This window comes from Schistocerca nitens, chromosome 5, assembly GCF_023898315.1.
Source record: "Schistocerca nitens isolate TAMUIC-IGC-003100 chromosome 5, iqSchNite1.1, whole genome shotgun sequence".
NCBI lineage: Eukaryota > Metazoa > Arthropoda > Insecta > Orthoptera > Acrididae > Schistocerca > Schistocerca nitens.
Genome location: NC_064618.1, coordinates 854,986,013 through 855,010,461, shown reverse-complemented (window position 1 = coordinate 855,010,461; position 24,449 = coordinate 854,986,013). Strand labels below are relative to the sequence as shown.

Below are 24,449 nucleotides of genomic sequence, written 5' to 3'. Positions count from 1 at the left end.
CATCGTAAACCAAATTGATATATTGCTCCGTGACAGTCGCCCGTTCGATATACACAACTGGCCATTAAAATTGCTACACCACGAAGCTGACGTGCTACAGACGCGAAATTTAACCGACAGGAAGAAGATACTGTGATATGCAAATGATTAGCTTTTCAGAGCATTCACACAAGGTTGGCGCCGGTGGCGACACCCACAACTTGCTGACATGAAGAACGTTTCGAACGGATTTCTCATACACAAACAGCAGTTGACTGGCGTTCCCTGGTGAAACGTTGTTGTGATGCCTCGTGTAAGGAGGAGAAATGCGTACCATCACGTTTCCGACTTTGATAAAGGTCGGACTGTAGCCTATCGCGATTGCGGTTTATCGTACAGCGACACTGCTGCTCGCGTTAGTCGATATCCAATGACTGTTAGCAGAATACGGAATCGGTGGGTTCAGGAGCGTAATACGGAACGCCGTGCTGGATCCCAACGGCCTCGTATCGCTAGCAGTCGAGATGACAGGCATCTTATCCGCATGGCTGTAACGGACCGAGCAGCCCCGTCTCGATCCCTGAGTCAACAGATGGGGACGTTTGCAAGACAACAACCATCTGCACGAACAGTTCGACGACGTTTGCAGCAGCATGGACTATCAGCTCGGAGACCACGGCTACGGTTACCCTTGACGCTGCATCACAGACAGGAGCGCCTGCGATGGTGTACTCAACGACGAATCTGGGTGCACGAATGGCAAAACGTCGTTTTTTCGGGTGATTCCAGGTTTTGTTTACGGCATCATGATGGCCGCACCCGTATTTGGCGACATCGCAGTGAACGCACATTGGAAGCGTGTATCCGTCATCGCCATACTGGGGTATCACCCGGCGTGATGGTATGGGGTGACATTGGTTAGACGTCTCGGTCACCTCTTGTTCGCATTGACGGCACTTTGAACAGTGGACGTTACATTTCAGATGTGTTGCGACCTGTGGTTCTACGCTTCATTCGATCCCTGTGAAACCCTACATTTCAGTAGGATAATGCACGACCGCATGTTGCAGGTCTGTTCGAGTGCTGCCCTGGCCAGCACATTCTCCAGATCTCTCACCAATTGAAAACGTCTGGTGAATGGTGGCCGAGCAACTGGCTCGTCACAATACGCCAGTCACTACTCTTGATGAACTGTGGTATCGTGTTGAAGTTGCATGGGCAGCTGTACCTGTACACACCATCCAAGCTCTGTTTAACACAATTCCCAGGCGTATCAAGGACGTTATTACGGCCAGAGGTGGTTGTTCTAGGTACTGATTTCTCAGGATCTATGCACCCAAATTGCGTGAAAATGTAATCACATGTCAGTTCTAGTATAATATCTTTGTCCAATGAATACCCGTGTATCATCTGCATTTCTTCTTGGTGTAGCAATTTTAATGGCCAGTAGTGTAAAAAAAAATGGCTCTGAGCACTATGGGACTTATCATCTGATGTCATCAGTCCCCTAGAACTTAGAACTACTTAAACCTAACTAACCTAAAGATATGACACACCTCCATGCCCGAGGCAGGATTCGAACCTGCGACCGTAGCGGTCGCGCGGTTCCAGACTGTAGCGCCTAGAACCGCTTGGCCACATCGGCCGGCGGCCGGTAATGTACATCGCTTGCAAGCGTTCTTGTAATTTTTCCACAGTTGGACATCTTGATGCACAATGAGTTTAATGAAGTTGAAGGATGTGAGTAGATGTGCAGGGGACAACGCACAGCAGGTAAGAACCCCGGGAGACTTACGTTGTGTGTTTCCTCAGGACACGGGTTCGTGAAGGAGGTGCGGCTGCTGCTGGCCTTTGACGCCTCGCCCGGCGTCAGGGACCGTGCTGGACGGACCCCGCTGCACTACGCCACCACAGGCCAGTGCGTCGACGAGCTGGTGAAGGCGGGCGCCGACCCCAACCAGCCATCCGATGACGGGATCACGCCGCTGTCTCTCGCCGTCGCCAACGGCTGCACCCCGTATGTTCTCATCCACTTAGTCGCTCTGTTAACGAGCCTGGCCGGGAGAAGATCCCTGACATTTAAAGTGGATTCGGCTCGGCCAATTCACGTGTCCTCCACAAACGAATCCCGTAACGCGATTTTATTTACGTTTCTATGGCAACGCCTCTATGAACGCTGCTCATTTTTGTTATACACTGCGACAACAGCACGTCGAGCGGAAGTAATCTAAACTGTTTAGTGAATACTTATTTTTTTCGAACTGTGAATTCTTGTAGATCGCAGCTTCCACAGAAATGGAAAACAACATTCCGAAAGCAGAATTAGTTTTCCACAAGAATATGTGTAAATGCTTTAGTAAGCTTTTGTAACAAAGGAAATTCGTTTATGTACATAATGTCAGGTATTTACACAAAATAAGCACGTATGTTTCCTGACTTCTGCTTAATCCAGTACAGATACCGAAACGATATCAAGATAGGAAGCATAATATATTTCAAAACGTCGATTATACTGCTGTAGTAAGCTAGATATTAATGAAAGGGCGTCTCAAAATCTTTGTCATTCACGAAGTTTTACATCCAAGGCTCAACATTCATACTAGCTTTCAACTTATGGAAGTACCTCTGCAAGTATTTTAAAGTAATTCACTTACACAACTGAGATTTTCGTCACTTGACCTAACCTGCAGGATACGAAACAACTATATAATCTGAGCATATGTGGTGGTCTTTACTTCTGTATCTAGCAAACAGCACAACATTTTATCTGTAGCAACAATGTCATAAATTGTGCACTATAAATGCGTAATGACATGCTCGGTTTCGTGCCCCGAGTCAGTTTCAGTAAAATGACGTCATGCGCAGTCTATGCTATCTATGGTCTATGGAGAAAGCAGATGGCAGACATATATCATGTACATTCATATTTCGAACATAATTTTAAGTACATCGCTTCTTTGAGTCCTGGTATCCTGCTCTTCAGTTGACCTATACAGCTCCACTGAAGGTTGGGATACTAGTTAGGACTGTCCTGGGCACTACACATTGCAGTTTGAATAGTTTGGCTCGAGCCTCCACGTGTTATGGCACGAAAATCTATATATTTCTTACACTCAGCTTAATTGAGCGGCCCAGAGAGGTGGCTTGTCTCAACGTTTGGCTACGTTTTTCGTCATAGGGTGCCAGCTCACACCTGTCGTAAACTAAATTTTTAAAGCTGAAATAAAATATAAAAAACAATGCAGGCAGGTAGTGCGGTGAAATTTAAAAAATATTGATTTATAATTTGAACAAGAAGTTTATTTTTTCCACGAATAGTCTTCATTATATTGAGTAAACACTTGAAATTCAGCCAGAGGGGCTTTTACGTAAGGGCGGCCGTTAATAACTGATGCTACAACAGTCCACTATAAAATTCATTTGTCGCGATCACGACACTCGACAATCTGCTGTCCTAATCCAATGTATTGCACTCCACTTGATCGCTTTCGACCGTCGCTACACACATACTTGTCCCCGAACGTGGCTACCAACCCACTGCTACACCCAGATGGACGGCACGTCCGTCTCTTAGCATCGCTCAAATTCAACTCCCCTGTCATCAAAGATAGCCGCCCCATGCACCCTCGTAACGACTGTCTAACTCAAAACAATGTTTGACAAAAATTACGAATATTCTAAAACTAAACAGAAAAACATATATGATATATTGAAAAATATGAAAATTTTCCGGGCAATAACTATTTAAACCCCAATTTTTTGTATCTGCCACCATTTTTTCACAAATAATGTTCTTCTGGCGTGATTTTGCTTTTCCCGTAGTTTCAATACTAAACATAAAAAAGCAAATAAAACTACATACTTAATGACTCATGTACCTCTTTAAACCTTAGAATGCTGCCGCTAGTTTGATCTCCTTAAATTTATTTATTACCAAAAACACAGTTTCTCTCAGTCGAATCCCATATTCCGACCTCTCATTCAAAAAAAAAAAAACACACTATGCTAAATCGGCTATGATTGCCCGATGCAGCTCTAATAGCCGCATCCATAGAAACTTTGTTCATATTAATCGGCCAAAGCATTGCCGAGATATTGGCTTTTGAACTTTCATAAATTTACAATTTTTAAGACGACAATAACTTTTAAACTATTATATAATTTTGTGGCGCGTCTAGATAATTTAGCTTTACATATTTTTTTGTCCATGAGTGCCAACTCACACCTCCGTGTCACTGTTAGTTTTGTTTTTATCAACTTTTCTCTGGCATATAAATTTTTCCAAGCGCGCAGACACGACCATACGCGCCCCTGCCAAGCGCTCGGGTTTTTCCAAGACGCATAGACGCTGGCCTCTCCCTACGGCTCCGTAGCAACCGCCAGCCACGTGCTCTGCGGCGGAAAACTGCCACTCTAATCTCCCTACGCCCCCCCCCCCCCCCCCAAGCTTGTACGGTCACATAGTGCGAAAAGAAAGATAAAAAAGGAAGAGAAATAACGTTAGCATGGTGTACCTCAGCTGACATATGAGTTGTATCCTGAACTTCAGCTGATCATTATAGGTTAACTGCAGGACAGGATAAACATTTAACGTATGTCAACTTTTTCACCTTCGCTAGCACTAGTATCCTATTCTTCACTTGACCTGTGTAGGTCAACTGAAATATGCGATACAAATTTTACAAGTGTTGCTTTTTTCGCCTCCGCTATTACTAGCATCCTACTCTTCACCTGGTACTAGTATTAGCGGAAGCGAAAATACGGACATATGTAATATTTGTATCCCATACTTCAGTTGACTACTCAAGAGAACGTCGTTATCAGGAGAAAGAAAACTGGCGTTCTACGGATCGGAGCGTGGAATGTCAGATCCCTTAACCAGGCAGGTAGGTTACAAAATTTAAAAAGGGAAATGGATAGGTTAAAGTTAGATCTAGTGGGAATTAGTGAAGTTCGGTGGCAGGAGGAACAAGACTTTTGGTCAGGTGATTACAGGGTTATAAATACAAAATCAAATAGGGGTAATGCAGGAGTAGGTTTAATAATGAATAAAAAAAATAGGAGTGCGGGTTAGCTACTACAAACAGCATAGTGAACGCATTATTGTGGCCAAGATAGACACAAAGCCCATGCCTACTACACTAGTACAAGTTTATATGCCAACTAGCTCTGCAGATGAAGGAATTGAAGAAATGTATGAGGAGATAAAAGAAATTATTCAGATAGTGAAGGGAGACGAAAATTATATAGTCATGGGTGACTGGAATTCGATAGTAGGAAAAGGAAGAGAATGTAACGTAGTAGGTGAATATGGATTGGGGGAAGAAATGAAAGAGGAAGCCGCCTGGTAGAATTTTGCACAGAGCGTAACTTAATCATAGCTAACACTTGGTTCAAGAATCACAAAAGAAGGTTGTATACATGTAAGAAGCCTGGAGATACTGACAGGTTTCAGATAGATTATATAATGGTAACACAGAGATTTAGGAACCAGGTTAAATTGTAAGACATTTCCAGGGGCAGATGTGGACTCTGACCACAATCTATTGGTTATGAACTGTAGATTAAAACTGAAGAAACTGCAAAAAGCTGGTAATTTAAGGAGATGGGACCTGGATAAACTGAAAGAACCAGAAGTTGTACAGAGTTTCAGGGAGAGTATAAGGGAAAAATTGACAGGAATGGGGGAAAGAAGTACAGTAGAAGAAGAATGGGTAGCTCTGAGGGATGAAGTAGTGAAGGCAGCAGAGGATCAAGTAGGTAAAAAGACGAGGGCTAGTAGAAATCCTTGGGTAACAGAAGAAATATTGAATTTAATTGATGAAAAGAGAAAATATAAAAATTCAATAAATGAAGCAGGCAAAAAGGAATACAAACGTCTCAAAAATGAGATCGACAGGAAGTGCAAAATGGCTAAGCAGGGATGGCTAGAGGACAAACGTAAGGATGTAGAAGCTTATCTCACTAGGGGTAATATAGATATTGCCTACAGGAAAATTAAAGAGACCTTTGGAGAAAAGATAACCACTAGTATGAATATCAAGAGCTCAGATGGCAACCCAGTTCTAAGCAAAGAAGGGAAGGCAGAAAGGTGGAAGGAGTATATAGAGGGTCTATACAAGGGCGATGCACTTGAGGACAGTATTATGGAAACGGAAGAGGATGTAGATGAAGATGAAATGGGAGATATGATGCTGCGTGAAGATTTTGACAGAGCACTGAAAGACCTAAGTCGAAACAAGGCCCCGGGAGTAGGCAACATTCCATTAGAACTACTGACTACAGGGAGCGAAAGGCTATTTACAATTTGTACAGAAACCAGATGGCAGTTATAAGAGTCGAGGGGCATGAAAGGGAAGCAGTGGTTGGGAAGGGAGTGAGACAAGGTAGTAGCCTCTCCCCGATGTTATTCAATCTGTATATTGAGCAAGCAGTAAAGGAAACAAAAGAGAAATTCGGAGTAGGTATTAAAATCCATGAAGAAGAAATAAAAACTTTGAGGTTCGCCGATGACATTGTAATTCTGTCAGAGACAGCAAAGGACTTGGAAGAGCAGTTGGACGGAATGGACAGTGTCTTGAAAGGAGGATATAAGATGAACATCAACAAAAGCAAAGCGAGGATAATGGAATGTAGTCGAATTAAGTCGGGTGATGCTGAGGGAATTAGATTAGGAAATGAGACACTTAAAGTAGTAAAGGAGTTTTGCTATTTGGGGAGCAAAATAACTGATGATTGTCGAAGTAAAGAGGATATAAAATGGAGATTGGCAATGGCAAGGAAAACGTTTCTGAAAAAGAGGAATTTGTTAACATCGAGTATAGATTTAAGTGTCAGATTTAAGTATTTGTATGGAGTGTAGCCATGTATGGAAGTGAAACGTGGACGATAAATAGTTTGGACATGAAGAGAATAGAAGCTTTCGAAATGTGGTGCTACAGAAGAATGCTGAAGATTAGATGGGTAGATCACATAACTAATGAGGAGGTATTGAATAGGATTGGGGAGAAGAGGAGTTTGTGGCACAACTTGACTAGAAGAAGGGATCGGTTGGTAGGACATGTTCTGAGGCATCAAGAGATCACCAATTTAGTATTGGAGGGCAGCGTGGAGAGTAAAAATCGCAGAGGGAGACTAAGAGATGAATACACTAAGCAGATTCAGAAGGATGTAGGTTGCAGTAGGTACTGGGAGATGAAGAAGTTTGCACAGGATAGAGCAGCATTGAGAGCTGCACCAAACCAGTCTCAGGACTGAAGATCAGAACAATAACAACACTTCAGTTGACTTGTATATGTCTACTGAAATATGGGATACAAACGTTTTCCCCTCCGCTACAACTGTATCGACTGAAAATTATCGCATTAGTATTGACGGCGAAAAAATCGACAACAGTAAAATTTTTATCCTGCACTTCAGCTGACCTATGCATGTGAACTGAAGAATAGGATACTAGTGCTAGCGAAAGCGAAATTCTCGACACAGGTAAAATTTGTATCACGCTCGCACAGGCGGAAAATAGCGACATACATAAGGTTTGTGTCTCATACTTCAGTTGACCTACGTATATGGGTTATGTATGTTGCTTTTTCGTCTTTGCTAACATTAGTATCCTATTCGTCAGTTGATCTATACAGGTCGACTGACGTACGGGATACAAACTTTTTGGATGTCGGTCTTTTGCCTTTATAAAATTGTTCAGGCTTTCGTGGCCAGTTGTTGCTTCTATCTCGGGTTCTTCGGCCGACGTTCATCTAATGATTTTTCTGACGTTTCGCCAGCACGAGTGGCTGGCATTGTCAAAGCTTCACCCTCCATTGCCGGTGGTGAACTGGAGGCGAGCTCGCGGCCGCAGACTATATGTACCTGGCGCGCCAACGTCCGAGGGCTTCTCCGCGGTCATTTCCGGTGCGGTTCTCCTCTTGCTACCTGCGACGGTCGTTCGCTGCAGTACGGGAAGCCAGGATCCGTTTACCTTAAGGCTTTCCTCTTTCTTGTTCAAACTGTTCACGTGTTTTTGTATTTCTACAGCTTCTCTGAACATGCGCGTGTGATAGTGCTTCTCTACAGCCAGAACTGCCGTGTCGGCGAATTTTATTACGTGGTCGGTCTCATTCAGTGCGTGCTCTGCCACGGCCGATTTCTCCATGTGCCCCAACCTGCAATGTCGCGTATGTTCTTTGATCCTGGTGCTGATTGATCGTCCAGTCATTCCGACATCAACTTTTACGCATGTGCGTGGTAAGCGGCATATTCCCGACATTGCAAGTGGGTCCCTTTTATCCTTTGCCGATCTAAGACATTCTTTGATATTCCTTGTCGGTTTGAAAATTGTCTTTACTCCGTGTTTGTGCAATATACTGACGATTCTGTCCGTCACTCTGGGAATGTATGGCAGAAAGGCCGTACCCGACATTTCTTTTTCTGATTGCTTACTTCGCCGACTGTTTGGCTCCGTTACACTTCTAATATAACTTGTGGTGTACCCATCGCTCCTCAGAACACTTTCCAAGTGTTGCATTTCGCGTTTGAGGTGTTGCGGCTCACATATTCGTCCTGCTCGCGTTACGAGCGTATGAATCATGCCTCTTTTCTGGCTTGGGTGGTGGTTTGATAGTTTGTGCAGGTATCGGTCCGTGTGTGTCAGTTTTCGGTACACGCTGTGTCCCAGGTTTTCGCCGTCCCTTGTGACCTGAACGACTAGAAATAGTAGTTTTTTGTCCTTCTCTACTTCCATGGTCAATTTTTTATGTTGGTGTGGAGGCTGTACACGTGTCTTAGGAAGACACCGAGCTGTTCTTCACCATGGCTCCATACAACGAAAGTATCATCGACGTACCTGTACCACACTTTAAGTTTACAAGTCGCCGAGTCCAGGGCCTGTCCTTCGAAATGTTCCATGAAGAAGTAGAGAAGTTTGAGTAGGGACTTAACTTCTGAGGTCATCAGTCCCCTAGAACTTAGAACTACTTAAACCTAACTCACCTAAGGACATCACACACATCCAGGCCCGAGGCAGGATTCGAACCTGCGACCGTAGCGGTCGCGCGGTTCCAGACTGTAGCGCCTAGAACCGCTCGGCCACCCCAGCTGGCTATTATTTTACTCACTTAAAAGTAAAATTATCCTATCATTTTCAGGTTAACAGAGCGATCAGTTTTATTGAATGAAAGGCCTAGATTCAATTAATTAAATTTTGTGTAAATAAAATTTTACATTTGTATATAGTCGTAATCATAGTTGTATTAACTAACACCAATTAGAACTTAAGCATGTTTTGATACTGTCTAAAAAATCATCATGTCATATTCCCGTTAGGAGAATGAACAATTTGTGACTTAAAAAAAACACAAAAAATAGCTGTCTCTCGATGACTTGAAATGTTCGAACTTTAGTCGTTAATTACTCCATAATTACAATAGCAATTTTATTCCTACCATGTGCCTATGGTTTGTATTGTGTGTAAATTATGATGGTACGTTAGTTTTTAATCCAAGATGTTTCCTTCATTCTATATACTGCTGAAGCCCAGCGTCAACAATGTCAAAGCAACAGTTTAAATTGTTGTAAATTACTAATTTACACATATGCCCTTTTCGGGGGAGTAGAGGTGAGATTGGAATAGGATACAGGATCCCAAAAGGGGTTGTGGTATTACAAGAGAAACGGCACAGTTTCAGTGCAATATTTACAGTGTGTTGCAGCACATTAGCACATGACAAGCAGCCGCCACTGCATACTGGCTCTGCGCTCTCCAGCACTGCAGGCATGGCGGCTGGTTCTGTAGACTGAGCATACACTGCCACTCAAAGTCCAAACGTCGGTGCGAATTGGGGCTAAAAACGTGTGTAGAATTTTAACATTTTCAGTAGTAGCTTCACGCTTAGCAGCTAACATTTTTGTTCTTGAAATTTTTTCATTGTTCAGTTAGTGACAATGTTAAGCTCACCTCTCACATGATACCATTCAATCACTTGGTAACATCGTGTCAACAGTGCATGAAACTGTTTTAATCTGAAGTGAGTTACGGAAAATAAATTTTGCAATTCGCAAATCGCCAACCCCTCGACTCAGCCGGTATATTGCAGAGCTCGTGCAGTCTCATTCACCATGTGTGAACTGGTGTAGGCGGACCAGTTTACAGTTAATCGGTTACTCTTTGATAGACTCCAGTTGAATGGGTTACACTGTCATCTCGGTAAATGTAGTTTTTTCCAACCTAGTGTCATTAGTTAGGGCATATACTAACCAAAGCTGAGGTAAATCCAACTGTCAAGCATGTAAATGCAATACATTATCTGACTGCAGCTAAAAATCTGAAGGAATTACAATAATTTCTGGGGAAGATAACACACAATAGCAAATTCATAGCCAACACGGTTCAGGTAGCTTTCCCATGAAGCCAGTTACACTTCAAGGATATTAGCTGTAAGTGGTCCACAATGTTTCAAAAGACTATTACTCACTTAGAAACGAGCCTGCCATTTTCTCTCTGCCTCACAACCTATGCACGTGACAAAAGGCTACCCACTGACGTATTACAGTATAGAATCAGTGTGATACTATCACACAAAGATACTGATTTCACGAAGCAACTTATTGTGTATGCCCCCGAAACACTATCAGCACCACACAAATAAATTACTCCCATGTAGAGAAGGAACCACTTGCCGCTATTAAGTTCAACATTATTTACATGACATGAAATTACATTTAATAATGGACCGCAGGCCACTGATTTCCTTGTTCGGCTCCTAATTAAAACTTTCAGACACGGCACAGCGACTACGTATGTGGGCACTGTTTGTTTGCAGTTACCGTTTTAAAAATCGTTACAGGTCCACTTTTCAGCCTCCTATCTATCTGTCTACACTGTCTGCTCAAGGGATCCGACAAATAATGCTGAAAGGAAAACACGTTATGTACCATTTTTAATGGAAACCAATATTTTATGGAAATCACTATTTTACTGTAACCCACAAACGACAAGCCACAAAATTCACGAAACTTTGTAACAGCATACAGCCTCCACCGCCGCTGGTATCTCTGCCTGGTGACTGTCGCACGTCAAATATTGTGTACTTTTCCTTGTGTGTATTCGCCTTGTGTTGTCAGTACGAATCGGCAAGCCTTATGAAAATTTGTGGTAAGTTCCTATGGGACCAAACTGCTTTCATCGGTACCTAGGCTTACACACTACTTAATCTACGCTACTGGCCATTAAAATTGCTACACCAAGAAGAAATGCAGATGATAAACGAGTATTCATTGGACAAATATATTATACTAACACTGACATGTGATTACATTTTCATGCAATTTGGGTGTATAGATGCTGAGAAATCAATACCCAGAACAACCACCTCTGGCTGTAATAACGGCCTTGATACGCCTGCGCATTCAGTCAATCAGAGCTTGGACAGCGTGTACAGGTACAGCTGCCCATGCAGCTTCAACACGATACCACAGTTCATCACGAGTAGTGACTGGCGTATTGTGACGAGCCAGTTGCTCGGCCACCATTGACCAACGTTATCAATTGGTGAGAGATCTGGAGAATGTGCTGGCCAGGACAGCAGTCCAACATTTTCTGTATCCAGAAAGGCCCGTACAGGACCTGCAACATGCGGTCGTGCATTATCCTGCTGAAATGTAGGGTTTCGCAGGGATCGAATGAAGGGTAGAGTCACGGGTCGTAACATATCTGAAATGTAACGTCCACTGTTCAAAGTGCCGTCAGTGCGAACAAGAGGTGACCGAGACGTGTAACAAATGGCACCCCATACCATCCTGCCGGGTGATACGCCAGTGTGGCGATGACGAATACACGCTTCCAATGTGTGTTCACCACGGTGTCGCCAAACACGGATGCGACCATCATGATGCTGTAAACAAAACCTGGATTCATCCGAAAAAATGACGTTTTGCCATTAGTGCACCTAGGTTGGTCGTCGAGTACACCATCGCAGGCGCTCCTGTCTGTGATGCAGCGTCAAGGGTTACCGCAGCCATGGTTTCCGAGCTGATAGTCCATGCTGCTGCAAACGTCGTCGAACTCTTCGTGCAGATGGTTGTTGTCTTGCAAACGTCCCCATCTGTTGACTCAGGGATCGAGACGTGGTTGCTCGGTCCGTTACAGCCATGCGGATAAGATGCCTGTCATCTCGACTGCTAGTGATACGAGGCCGTTGGGATCCAGCACGGCGTTACGTATTACCCTCCTGAACTCACCGATTGCATATTCTGCTAACAGTCATTGGATCTCGACCAATGCGAGCATCAATGTCGCGATACGATAAACCGCAATCGCGATAGGCTACAATCCGACCTTTATCAAAGATGGAAACGTGATGGTACGCATTTCTCCTCCTTACACGAGGCATCACAACAACGTTTCACCAGGCAACGCCAGTCAACTGCTATTTGTGTATGAGAAATCGATTGGAAACTTTCCTCATGTCAGCACGTTATAGTCGTCGCCACCGGCGCCAAGCTTGTGTGAATGCTCTGAAAAGCTAATCATTTGCACATCACAGCTTCTTCTTCCTGTCGGTTAAATTTCGCGTCTGTAGCACGACATCTTCGTGGTGTAGCTTAAACTAACTTACCCTAACAACAACACACGCACCCATGCCCGAGGGCTCGAACATCCGACGGAGGGAGCCACGGCAACCGAGCCAGGGTACCCTGAGACTGCACGGCTTCGGCAAGCCTGACGCTCAGCTGGTCATTCCAACAAGTGGGCACTGACTGCCTCCAGTACGGAATATAAACGAAATCTTTGACGTTAGTTAATTACTCACCGTTGTCCAAACAAAACAAAATGTAACATGAATTTCACCTACAAATTGCCTGTATCCAGAATGAATTTTTACTCTCCAAAGCTGATCTGAATCTTCCTAGCAGTTTAAAACTATATGCCAGGCCAGGAGTCGAACCATAAACCATTGCCTTTCACGGGAAAATGGTCTACCGACTTGGCTTTCGTACCACATTTCACGGCCCACCCTTACAGGTTCACTTCCGCCAGTACTATGCGAGCAGGTCCAGTGCACGGCGCTAATCTGTCACGGAGGTTCAAATCATCTGTAATTTTTGCAGACGACGGTTCCATATGTTTCGGGAGTTACCTTGTATATTATTTTCCAAATACTGAAACAGCTCGTTTTGTCTCTGTTTAGTTCCAGCGCTTCCTTGAGCGTCTCAGCTAGTTGTAGAGCCTTGAAGGCCGAGAAAAGTGGGGTATGCATCTTTCTTCGTGTCCTACAGAAGGCTGTGCTTGACCTTTCAGTAACTTGGTGGCGTCGCTGGTGCACCACGGCGCTGACGTCACGGCCGCTGACAGCGACGGCAACGCCGCCATCTACGTGGCGGCGAGCACTGGAAGCACTCACGCGGTCGCCATAATGATGAAGAACAACAAGAAAGCCGCCGAAGGTATGTAGCGGTCGGACCAATTCGCAGCTGTACAGGGCGTCTGAAGCCACAAGTCAGATTTAGCATACAGGGCTTGCTAGCACCTGCTGAATGGCCCCAGCTGAGAGGCTCTTCCTGTAATTTCTCGTGCTGTCCGAATCTTTCTCACAGCTTACGTAGTCTTCGCCTTGAGACTGTCTGACAGTAATTGTACCACATGTTTCACGGTCTGCGTTTTGTCTGTTCGCTAGTGAAAATGAAGTTCTGAGTTATGTATTGTTGCAATTTTGTAACTGAATGTTACCCTCAATTCAACCCAAACACCCACAGTAGTGGAAAACGTATTTCTATATAGTTCACTAAAAAGATGGCAGTATGCACGCACGCTAGCTAAAATCTATTATTACACTTGCTTGAGAGTAGCACTCAAACAGAAATATGGCAACACAGCAAGAAATAATCAACAGGATACAGAGTATCTCAATCATTTTGAGTCAAATTTGAATGGGTGATAGTGGGGCCACAACCAATGGACATACCCAGTGCACATCACGTAATAACAGTGTCACTCATAGCAAATGTTAGGTCTCAGTGCTTGCATGGCAACAGTGCATGAAGTCTAGAAGATTCCTGGTATCTGTTGTAATGGCAGACAGGCAACGTGGACCTTTGCAAGCAAGTCTTCAACCATTTCTACAAGGGTTTCTTACAACAACATCTCGACGTAACCGTGGAGGAAAAAATCCGGATGTGTGCGATCCGGCAATCGTGCTGGCCGTGGGACAGAACCTCCCCTTCCAGCCCAATGGTCAGGATACGCGTTATTCAGGTGCTCTGGACATTAACATTGAAGTGGGCTGGTGCACCATCGTGTTGAAAGCACATTCTTTTATGGATAGTGACGGAGACAGTCTCCGAGAACTGCAGCAGCACATATTGCACGAACACCAGGTAACAAGGGCCAGTTAAAGGGGGAGGCAGCAAATAAGGTGCTATTAGGTGATCTTGGACGATTCCCACTCTCACATTGACTGCGAATCGTTGCTCTCGGTCACTGATGTGGGGACACAGGAATTGTTCTCATTCCAGACGCTGCCATTGCGGCTTTTAAAAGACCGTCAGAGGTGAACGAGGCCCCATCCATGAATAATACAAACTGTACGAAGTTCAGCACTACAACACTGCTGTGCATAATACAAGTACATTGACAGACGTGAATGCTGGGCTCAAAATCCATTAGTCTGACAAGCTGTCTGACACCAGGGATAGTGATGTCTGTCAGGCACAAGTTAATGTGCCAGTGTGATGCGTGTGGTCATCACATGACACACATGCTATGAGCAAGTTTGTGTACTGTATGCCGCTTGTGGTCAGGGTTGCATGTCGTTTGGCACCAGTGTACAACACACACCCAACATCTTTGCGAGAGTGATAAAGGCATGAGCCATTGCAATACGTACCTTTAAGAATGGCGGTCATCACATTGAACAATTACTATGAACTACGTTGTTTTAAGCAGTGTATGCTGTGCATGTCCATAACACAGTCAGTATGCATTTCCGCCATTGGTTCCCTATCTCAATACGATTGGTTGTGGACCTACTATCACCTGTTTCAGTTTGACCCAAACGGACTAAGACATCCTGTATATTAATAGTAGAACTTTGGTAAAAGTCTGATTCATGACACTTGATTTCCTATAACTAACACAATGAAATCTTGATAACTTTGCTGTCTCTTGGCTATCTATGATATTGTGACTATGACTGAAAGTACTATGCAAACACTCGTGATTAGCTTTATCTGTTGCTTCGTAAGTAGGAAGTTTTGCCTTCTGTGAGCAACATACGGAAATGTCCTCCGAAGCGTAATTGCAAGAAATGCTGGCACTGTAAGAACAACTTAACTGCAGAAACTGAGCAAGTGTCGGCGACGCATCGTCTTTTGTTCGCGCTGGCAGAAGCATCTCCATCTGCATCAGCACTACGTGGAAGCGAAGTAGTCCACTGTTCACAGCGCTCTCCCTGGAGGCTGGCAACGCTATCGGCGGACGTATAGGGAGCGCTTATGAACATGGCGTGGAACCAGAGTACAGGGTGATTCAAAAAGAATATCACAACTTTAAAAATGTGTATTTAATGAAAGAAACATAATATAACCTTCTGTTATACATCATTACAAAGAGTATTTAAAAAGGTTTTTTTTCACTCAAAAACAAGTTCAGAGATGTTCAATATGGCCCCCTCCAGACACACGAGCAATATCAACCCGATACTCCAACTCGTTCCACACTCTCTGTAGCATATCAGGCGTAACAGTTTGGATAGCTGCTGTTATTTCTCGTTTCAAATCATCAATGGTGGCTGGGAGAGGTGGCCGAAACACCATATCCTTAACATACCCCCATAAGAAAAAATCGCAGGGGGTAAGAACAGGGCTTCTTGGAGGCCAGTGATGAAGTGCTCTGTCACGGGCTGCCTGGCGGCCGATCCATCGCCTCGGGTAGTTGACGTTCAGGTTTCATAACTAACCTTTTTCGTAGGACTCTCCATACAGTTGATGTGGAATCTGCAGCTCTCTGCTAGCTCTGCGAGTCGATTTTCCTGGGCTGCGAACAAATGCTTGCTGGATGCGTGTTACATTTTCATCACTCGTTCTCGGCCGTCCAGAACTTTTCCCTTTGCACAAACACCCATTCTCTGTAAACTGTTTATACCAACGTTTAATACACCACCTATCAGGAGGTTTAACACCATACTTCGTTCGAAATGCACGCTGAACAACTGTCGTCGATTCACTTCTGCCGTACTCAATAACGCAAAAAGCTTTCTGTTAGCGGTCGCCGTCTTAGCATCAACTGACGCTGACGCCTACTCAGCAGCGCCTCAAGCGAACAAATGTACAACCAAATGAAACTTTATAGCTCCCTTAATTCCCCGACAGATAGTGCTTAGCTCTGCCTTTTGTCGTTGCAGAGTTTTAAATTCCTAAAGTTGTGGTATTCTTTTTGAATCACCCTGTACAGTCGCAATTAGCGGCTCAGAACTGAGAAGGAGCCACGCAAGTAGTTGTGCCTGCGTAGTGACGACCTCTCGTGAAATTGCCGAGTACCTCTAGCCAGGCGCACAACATATCTGTAATTTCACATATTTCCGTGTGAGGGAATCTGTACATCACAGTGAAAATAGAATCCTTTCAGGTTTAACTTGAGATGTTCATACTAAGATACTTTGCTGATGATCATAAGATATGACGAAGAATGAGGAGCTTGACCTACCTATCTGAATAGCAAGGATGTATAAACTTATACACAAATGTAAAAGTAGGTAGCAAGGAAATTACTAGCTGCTGGAAGAAAACCTATGATGCATCTACCAGATGTCAGATGTAATAGATTAGGTGACATTGCACATCAGAACCCTATTGGCCGAACCAGCGATTGGGCTGCAGACTACCAGGTTGTAACCTCCCCGTGAAAATAATAAAAAGTCAATGATTATATAAAAATGTGCAAAAATGTTAAGTCCCCACAAAATTAACGTTAAGATGAACCTGATAAATTTTATAAGGGCAGCTCCGCTGACCTCCGGCCCTGTGCAATAATTGTACCTGAATAGAGAAACCAAAATTCTTACCTCAGTAAAACTGCATCTATATCTGCTCTTATTTTATGGCACAGCTTCGTGCAATGCTGGCCCATGTTTAATTTTGATTCTTGGAGGGAATGCATAGGAAATATTATTTAACTTGAAATGAATCTTTTTGTTTAAAACAGTTACTTTAAAAGAAAATTATTATTGGGGCAATTCTTGAACAAATTAATTACAATTAACATATGTTATTAGCTGAGCGCAATGCTGCTTCATTGCCTTTGATAACAATATACCTCGTCCAGAACCGTGACCAGAGACCCATGTCGACGCCCGCTCACTACAACCGTCCACTCGCTACTGCTACTGCCGACTCCTCACACACAACTACCGACACAGTCCAACTCACAACTGTTCCTCGCGACTCCCTATACGCAACTTCCACTGAGTCCAACTCGCAACTGAGCTCTCGCGCGCTCAAGCGCAGACTAGCAACGATAAAAAACTGTCTGGTCAGAGATTCTGTCATGCCTCGCCATCGCTGTCAATGAATACACTGAATACATACGTGTTTCAAGGTTATTGAAGTCAAAGTAGCTGTGTGAGTTTTTGAAGAATTATATGTCAGCCTTTGACTGAGTTTGTAGTTCCCACCAACTTGTCAGCTGCTGTTTCAGTATGAATGTGTACACAGCGGTAAAGTGGTTTTCTGAGATTTATGAAGATTGTGCGGAAATTTGGTCACTTCCACGTCTCAAACCTTGATGATGGCTTTAGCTTGAAGAGAAAAAGAGTCCACAAGGTGCCTCAGATATGCCATATTCAGCTGAAGCCACTCGTGGACGATTAGATCCCTTAGAACTACAAGATTGTAGGGATCTTGACTGCTGTGTTTCACCTGCTGTGCCAAGTAGTCAGAGACATTTTATGTGGAATCAAGACTGGGTGACTTAACAAGTCAGTCGAGATGCAGTGTGGTCGTCAAGCCGGAAACGTATGTCTGTAAACACGTCTGTAGCCATCTTGGAAGACGGGAATTGCTACAGCATTCTCATCACAAAGATGTAGAAGAAAGGGGAAAACTGGGTGGGTGAGTGAGAATGTTGACATAATCATCCTGTTTCATGTTCACAGTAACCTCTACGAGTAGGCTCAAGTCATGCTACGAAAAACTCTCCCAAAACATCACAGAATCACTTCCCACCTGAAACAGCCTTCGCACGCTGCAGTTTAAACACACCACAGTGCATTCTGTGCCCTGTATCGTCTGAAATCAGACAAAACCACAGTTCATCACACTGCAGTACTCGGCCCCATCTAGTTACTCTCGAAAGCCTCTGCAGCGATTCACCGTTATATGCCACTGTGAGCCATTAGAATTTGCGATGTATCTGACTCAAAAAATCAGCAACATGCAGTTCCCTTCCCAACGTGCCCACTGAAACTGGTCGATATGGACCTGCATTTACTGACATCGGCAACTCCTCCCAGGCTAGGCAATAATTGTTGTTGTTGACACATGACACCTGTCACTGCCTCTTGTCAGGATCTTTTCACAGCCATTGTTACATAGCTGGGAGAAGTAGGCCTACACCATTTCCTGAAAATGAATGGAACAACTCGCATTGATCCATGAACTATCAGGTAACTTTATACATAGTGTCCAAATTTGACAGCTCCTTTCTGCCATTCCGTCAAGCCCCTATGTCGCCCATCTTCCTGAGCTGATTCCATGGAATCTACTGGCACACACCATTTCACTGCCACAGCTAATGGTCAGCGATGGAGAGACATGCTGGTACCAGTTGTGCACCATATAGAGCATTACGAATCGACTGTATGCTAGTAAGAGGGGACTTATGTGCAGTTACCTCCCATACCATTTGCATGTAGGCAAACACAAACACCCTCACAATTAAATACACACACTCTCTCTCTCTATTCGTTTAGTCGGTTCCGACTCTTCGTGACCCCATGAACCAAATCACGCCACTTTTTCCTGTCTTGCACTTTCTCCCGTAGACCTTCCAGGTTGGAACACATTGCTTCTGTGATGCCATCGATCCATCTCATCCTCTGACGTCCTCTTCTTCTAGTTCCTTCAATCTTCCCCAGCATTAATGTTTTTTCCAGCGAGGCATGCCTTCGCATTGTGTGTCCAAAGTAGGTCAGCTTTTGTTTTAGCATTAGACCTTCCAGGGAGAAATCTGGTTTAATTTGCTCCAATATTGATCTGTTGGTTCTCTTTGCAGTCCATGGAACTCTAAGAAGTTTCCTCCAACACCACAATTCGAAGGAGTCAATTCTTCGCCGCTCGGCCTTTCTAATGGTCCAGGGCTCACATCCATACATCACAACTGGAAAGACCATAGCCCTCACAATACGGATCTTTGTTGCTAGTGTTATATCTCTGGACCTTATAATCTTGTCAAGGTTTGACATCGCCTGTCTACCGAGCAACAGGCGTCTCCGGATTTCATGGCTGCAGTCGCCGTCAGCAGAGATCTGGGAACCGAGATAACTGAATGTGGTCACTACCTCCATGGTTTCTCCTGCTATATCCCACGAATTGGTAGGTGTAGTTGCCATAATTTTCGTTTTCTTCACATTCAGCATAAGACCGGCCTTTTCACTTTCGTCTTTCACCTTCAGTAAGAGTGTTCTCAATTCTTCTTCACTTTCTGCCAACAGGATAGTATCATCCGCGTACCTGAGGTTGTTTACATTTATTCCAGCTATTTTAATTCCTGTTTCTCCTTCATCTAGCCTCGCATTCCTCATGACATGTTCTGCATACAGATTGAATAAGTACGGTGACAGTATGCAGCCTTGCCGGACCCCTTTCTGAATCTTTATCCATTTCGTTGTTCCATACATAGTTCTCACCGTGGCTTCTTGGTCAAGGTATAAACTCCGTATCAGATGAATGAGGTGATCTGGTACACCCATGTTTTTCATTACGTTCCATAATTTGTTGTGATCGACGCAGTCAAAGGCTTTGGCATAGTCAATAAAGCAGAGGTACACATCTTTCTGGAATTCTCTCGCTTTTTTCATAATCCACCGAATGTTAGCAATTTGATCTCTAGTTCCTCTTCCTTTCCTAAATCCAGCTTGTTCTTCTGGCAGCTCTCGATCTAGATATTGGCGAAGTCTATTTTGTAAGATTTTCAACATAACTTTGCTAGCATGTGAAATAAGTGCGATTGTTCGGTAATCTGTGCATTCTTTAGAACTTTTCTTCTTTGGAATGGGGATGAATACTGATCTTTTCCAGTCTTCTGGCCACTGCTGCGTGGTCCATATTTTTTGACATATTGCGTGCAGCACTTTCACTGCATCTTTTCCAGTGACTTTAAACAATTCTGCTGGTATTTCATCATGTCCACTAGTTTTGTTATCAGCCATATTTTCAAGGGCCCACTGGATTTCGCTCTCCAAAATATCTGGCTCTAGTTCTAAATTAACATTAACATCAGCAGTAGGAGCCCTGTCATGATGCAGTTCTTTCTTGTATAGGTCTTCTACATATTCTGCCCATCTTTCCTTAACATCCTCTGCCTCACTCAGATCTTTCCCGTTTCTATCTTTTATCATTCCAATTTTTGCCTGGAATTTACCTTTAATTTCTGTAATTTTCTTATAAAGATCTCTTGTCTTCCCCATTACGTTACTATCTTCAACTTCCTTGCACTGTTCATTAAAGAATATATTTTTATCTCTTCTAGCTAATTTCTGAAAATCTTTATTTAATTCAAACATAGCTGATCTATCTCCCTTGATTTTTGCTTTCCTTCGTTCTTCTGCAACTTGCAGTGCCTCAACTGATAGCCATCTAGCCTTCTTACTGTTCCTTTTCTTGGGAATGTGTTTCTCTGCGGCCTCCTTGACAGTATTAGCTACTTCTGTCCACATCTCTTGCTAGCTTTTGTCCTCCAGCTGTAATACATTAAATCTGTTTTGTACCTCTACAGCATAGTCGGAGGGTATAGAGTTAAGGTCGTATCTGCAAGTTGGGATACTTTTTGCTACATTCTGAAGTTTCAGCCGAAATTTTGCAATCAGGAGCTCATGATCTGATCCGCAGTCAGCCCCAGGTCTTGTTGTAGCTGACTGAACCGCGCTCTTCCACCTCTGATTACAAAGTATGTAACCAATTTTGTTCCGGTGTTGGCCATCTGGCGAAGTCCAGGTATATAGGCGTCGTTTTGGTAGTTGAAGCAGTGTATTAGTAATTATCAATGAATTTTCTTGGCAGAATTCTAGGAGTCTCTGTCCAGCTTCATTTGTTGTACCAAGACCATATTTCCCTGTTATACCTTCTACAGCTTCATTTCCCACTTTTGCATTCCAATCTCCAACTATGAAGACGATATCCTTTTTTGGTGTTGACAGTAGTAATTCTTGTAAATCTCCATAGAACTGGTCAATAATTTCCTTTTCAGCATCGGTTGTTGGTGCATAAACTTGAATTACTGTGATGTTGAGGGGCTGACCTTGAAGTCTGATGGACATCATTCTATCATTTTTATATTTGCATGCCATCACAGCTTTTCTCACTTTATCACTAACTATGAAGGCTACTCCATTACTTCTGTTGTTATCGTGCCCAGAATAATACACCATATGGCCATCCGAAGCAAATTCTCCCATGCCAGTCCACCTCATTTCACTTATTCCCAATATGTCGATATTAATTTTCTCCATTTCTCTTTTCACTATGTCTAGTTTTCCTTGATACATGGATCTTACATTCCATGTTCCTATGCAGTGCTTCTCTTTGCACCATCTTACTCTTCGTGAAGCTCCTCTCAACCTGGTTCCCCCCCGGAGATCCGATCGGGGAACTTGAAACTCCGGAACATTTTGAGCTGAGCGAAGCCATGGGGTTCTCTTGGGATAGTTCAGTGGTGGTTTCCCGTTGCCTTCCACTGTCCTCCAACTCCTATCTGCTCACCGACTCAGTTTCCCGGTGGGGTTGGTTACCCAACCTTCCGCTGAGTTGCTCGGCTTAACAGGGGCATCACGTGTAGGTAGGAAGTTGGAGAATTGAGGTGACAGAGGCTGTGAGAACTCTCTTGCTGAGTTCTTGTAATCGCGTATCACCCCCATTTTATGTCAGAGTCTCATGATGTCTGCAGAGCCCCTCCCAGGTCATTTCCTGGGCCCATTAAATACACTACTGGCCATTAAAATTGCTACACCACGAAGATGACGTGCTACAGACGCGAAATTTAACCGACAGGAAGAAGATGCTGTGATATGCAAAGATTAGCTTTTCAGAGCATTCACACAAGGTTGGCACCAGTGGCGACACCTACAACGTGCTGGCATGAGGAAAGTTTCCAACCGATTCCTCATACACAAACAGCAGTTGACCGGCGTTGCCTGGTGGAACGTTGTTGTGATGCCTCGTGTAAGGAGGAAAAATGCGTACCATCACGTTTCCGACTTTGATAAAGGTCGGACTGTAGCCTATCGCGATTGCGGTTTATCGTACAGCGACACTGCTGCTCGCGTTAGTCGATATCCAATGACTGTTAGCAGAATACGGAATCGGTGGGTTCAGGAGGGTAATACGGAACGCCGTGCTGGGTTCCAAAGACCTCGTATCACTAGCAGTCGGGATGACAGGCATCTTATCCGCACGGCTGTAACGGATCGTGCAGCCACGTCTTGATCCCTGAGTCAACAGATGGGGACATTTGCAAGACAACAACCATCTGCACGAACAGTTCGACGATGTTTGCAGCAGCATGGAATATCAGCTCGGAGACCATGGCTGCGGTTACCCTTGACGCTGCATCACAGACATGAGCGCCTGCGATGGTGTACTCAACCACGAACCTGGGTGCACGAATGGCAAAACGTCATTTTTTCGGATCAATCCAGGCTCTGTTTACAGTATCATGATGGTCGCATCCGTGTCTGGCGACATCGCGGTGAACGCACATTGGAAGCGTGTATTCGTCACCGCCATACTGGCGTATCACTCGGCTTGATGGTATGGGGTGCCATTGGTTACACGTCTCGGTCACCTGTTGTTCGCACTGACGCCACTTTTAACAGTGGACGTTACGTTTCAGATGTGTTACGACCCGTGGCTCTACCCTTCATTCGATCCCTGCGAAACCCTACATTTCAGCAGGATAATGCACGACCGCATGTTGTAGGTCCTGTACGGACCTTTCTGGATACAGAAAATCTTTGACTGCATTTCTTCTTGGTGTAGAAATTTTAATGGCCAGTAGTGTGGTATCGATACATCAGTTGGGCAGTACACCAGCAGTTACTTGATCTGTGAGCCAGTAACTCAGGCTGATAAGGTTCTATGGAGTATCAGAGACTAACATTGAGAGGTTGAGAGACGATCACGTGTTGTCATGTGCATCCAGCACGTATTATAGTGCACTACAACGTCGATTTTAAATTTTTCTAGAATATTGTGTAAGACAAGAATTAAGAATTTACTATTAGCCTTTCACGATGGCAAATTCCTTCTCGCGGCGTTCCCTTTGACGTAAGAGTTTTGTAACGATGTACAACAATGACGGATGCCAGATTAGTGTTTACCCTGCCGGTTCGAGCACAGACGCGCTGTGGCGCGCCGTCGAGCGGTGTGACGCGCAGGCGGCGCGGACGCTGGTGGAGGCGGGCGACCTGCTGGACGACGACTCGCAGCGGCTGCGGCTGCTGCACCGGGCTGCGACCCGCGGCGACGCGGGGGTCTTCGAGGCGCTGCTGTGCTACGGCTTCCCCGCCGCAGCCGCAGACGCGGGGGGCCGCACCGCCCTGCACGCCGCCGCCGCGGCAGGTCAGTTCTCTGACACGAGGCCGTCCTCGATGCGGCACAGTGACGTCACAAACACTCGGCGATGGAGGAGAAGGGTTGTTGTTGTTGTGGTCTTCAGTCCTGAGGCTGGTTTGATGCAGCTCTGCATGCTACTCTATCCTGTGCAAGCTTCTTCATCTCCCAGTACCTACTGCAGCCTACATCCTTCTGAATCTGCTTAGTGTATTCATCTCTTGGTCTCCCTCTACGATTTTTACCCTCCACGCTGCCTTCCAATGCTAAATTTGTGATCCCTTGATGCCTCAGAACATGTCCTACCAACCGATCCCTTCTTCTAGTCAAGTTGTGCCACAAACTCCTCTTCTCCCCAATCCTATTCAGTACCTCCTCAGTAGTTATATGATCTACAAATCTAATCTCCAGCATTCTTCTGTAGCACCACATTTCCAAAGCTTCTATTCTCTTCTTGTCCAAACTATTTATCGTCCACGTTTCACTTCCATACATGGCTACACTCCATACAAATACTTTCACACTTAAATCTTTGCTCGATGTTAACAAATTTCTCTTCTTCAGAAACGCTTTCCTTGCCATTGTCAGTCTACATTTTATATCCTCTCTACTTCGACCATCGTCAGTTATTTTGCTCCCCAAATAGCAAAACTCCTTTA

General features: G+C 44.4%; 1 protein-coding gene across 1 annotated transcript in view; it reads left to right on the top strand.

The window, feature by feature from the left end:
• The window catches only part of LOC126259866 (serine/threonine-protein phosphatase 6 regulatory ankyrin repeat subunit C-like), a 74,019-nt gene that overhangs the window by 24,315 nt on the left and 25,255 nt on the right, over positions 1–24,449 (top strand). The window contains exons 3-5 of the mRNA XM_049956925.1: positions 1,792–1,996; positions 13,271–13,416; positions 23,578–23,799. Of these exons, the coding sequence (XP_049812882.1) occupies positions 1,792–1,996; positions 13,271–13,416; positions 23,578–23,799 (573 nt within the window). The remainder of the gene's footprint in view (positions 1–1,791; positions 1,997–13,270; positions 13,417–23,577; positions 23,800–24,449) is intronic.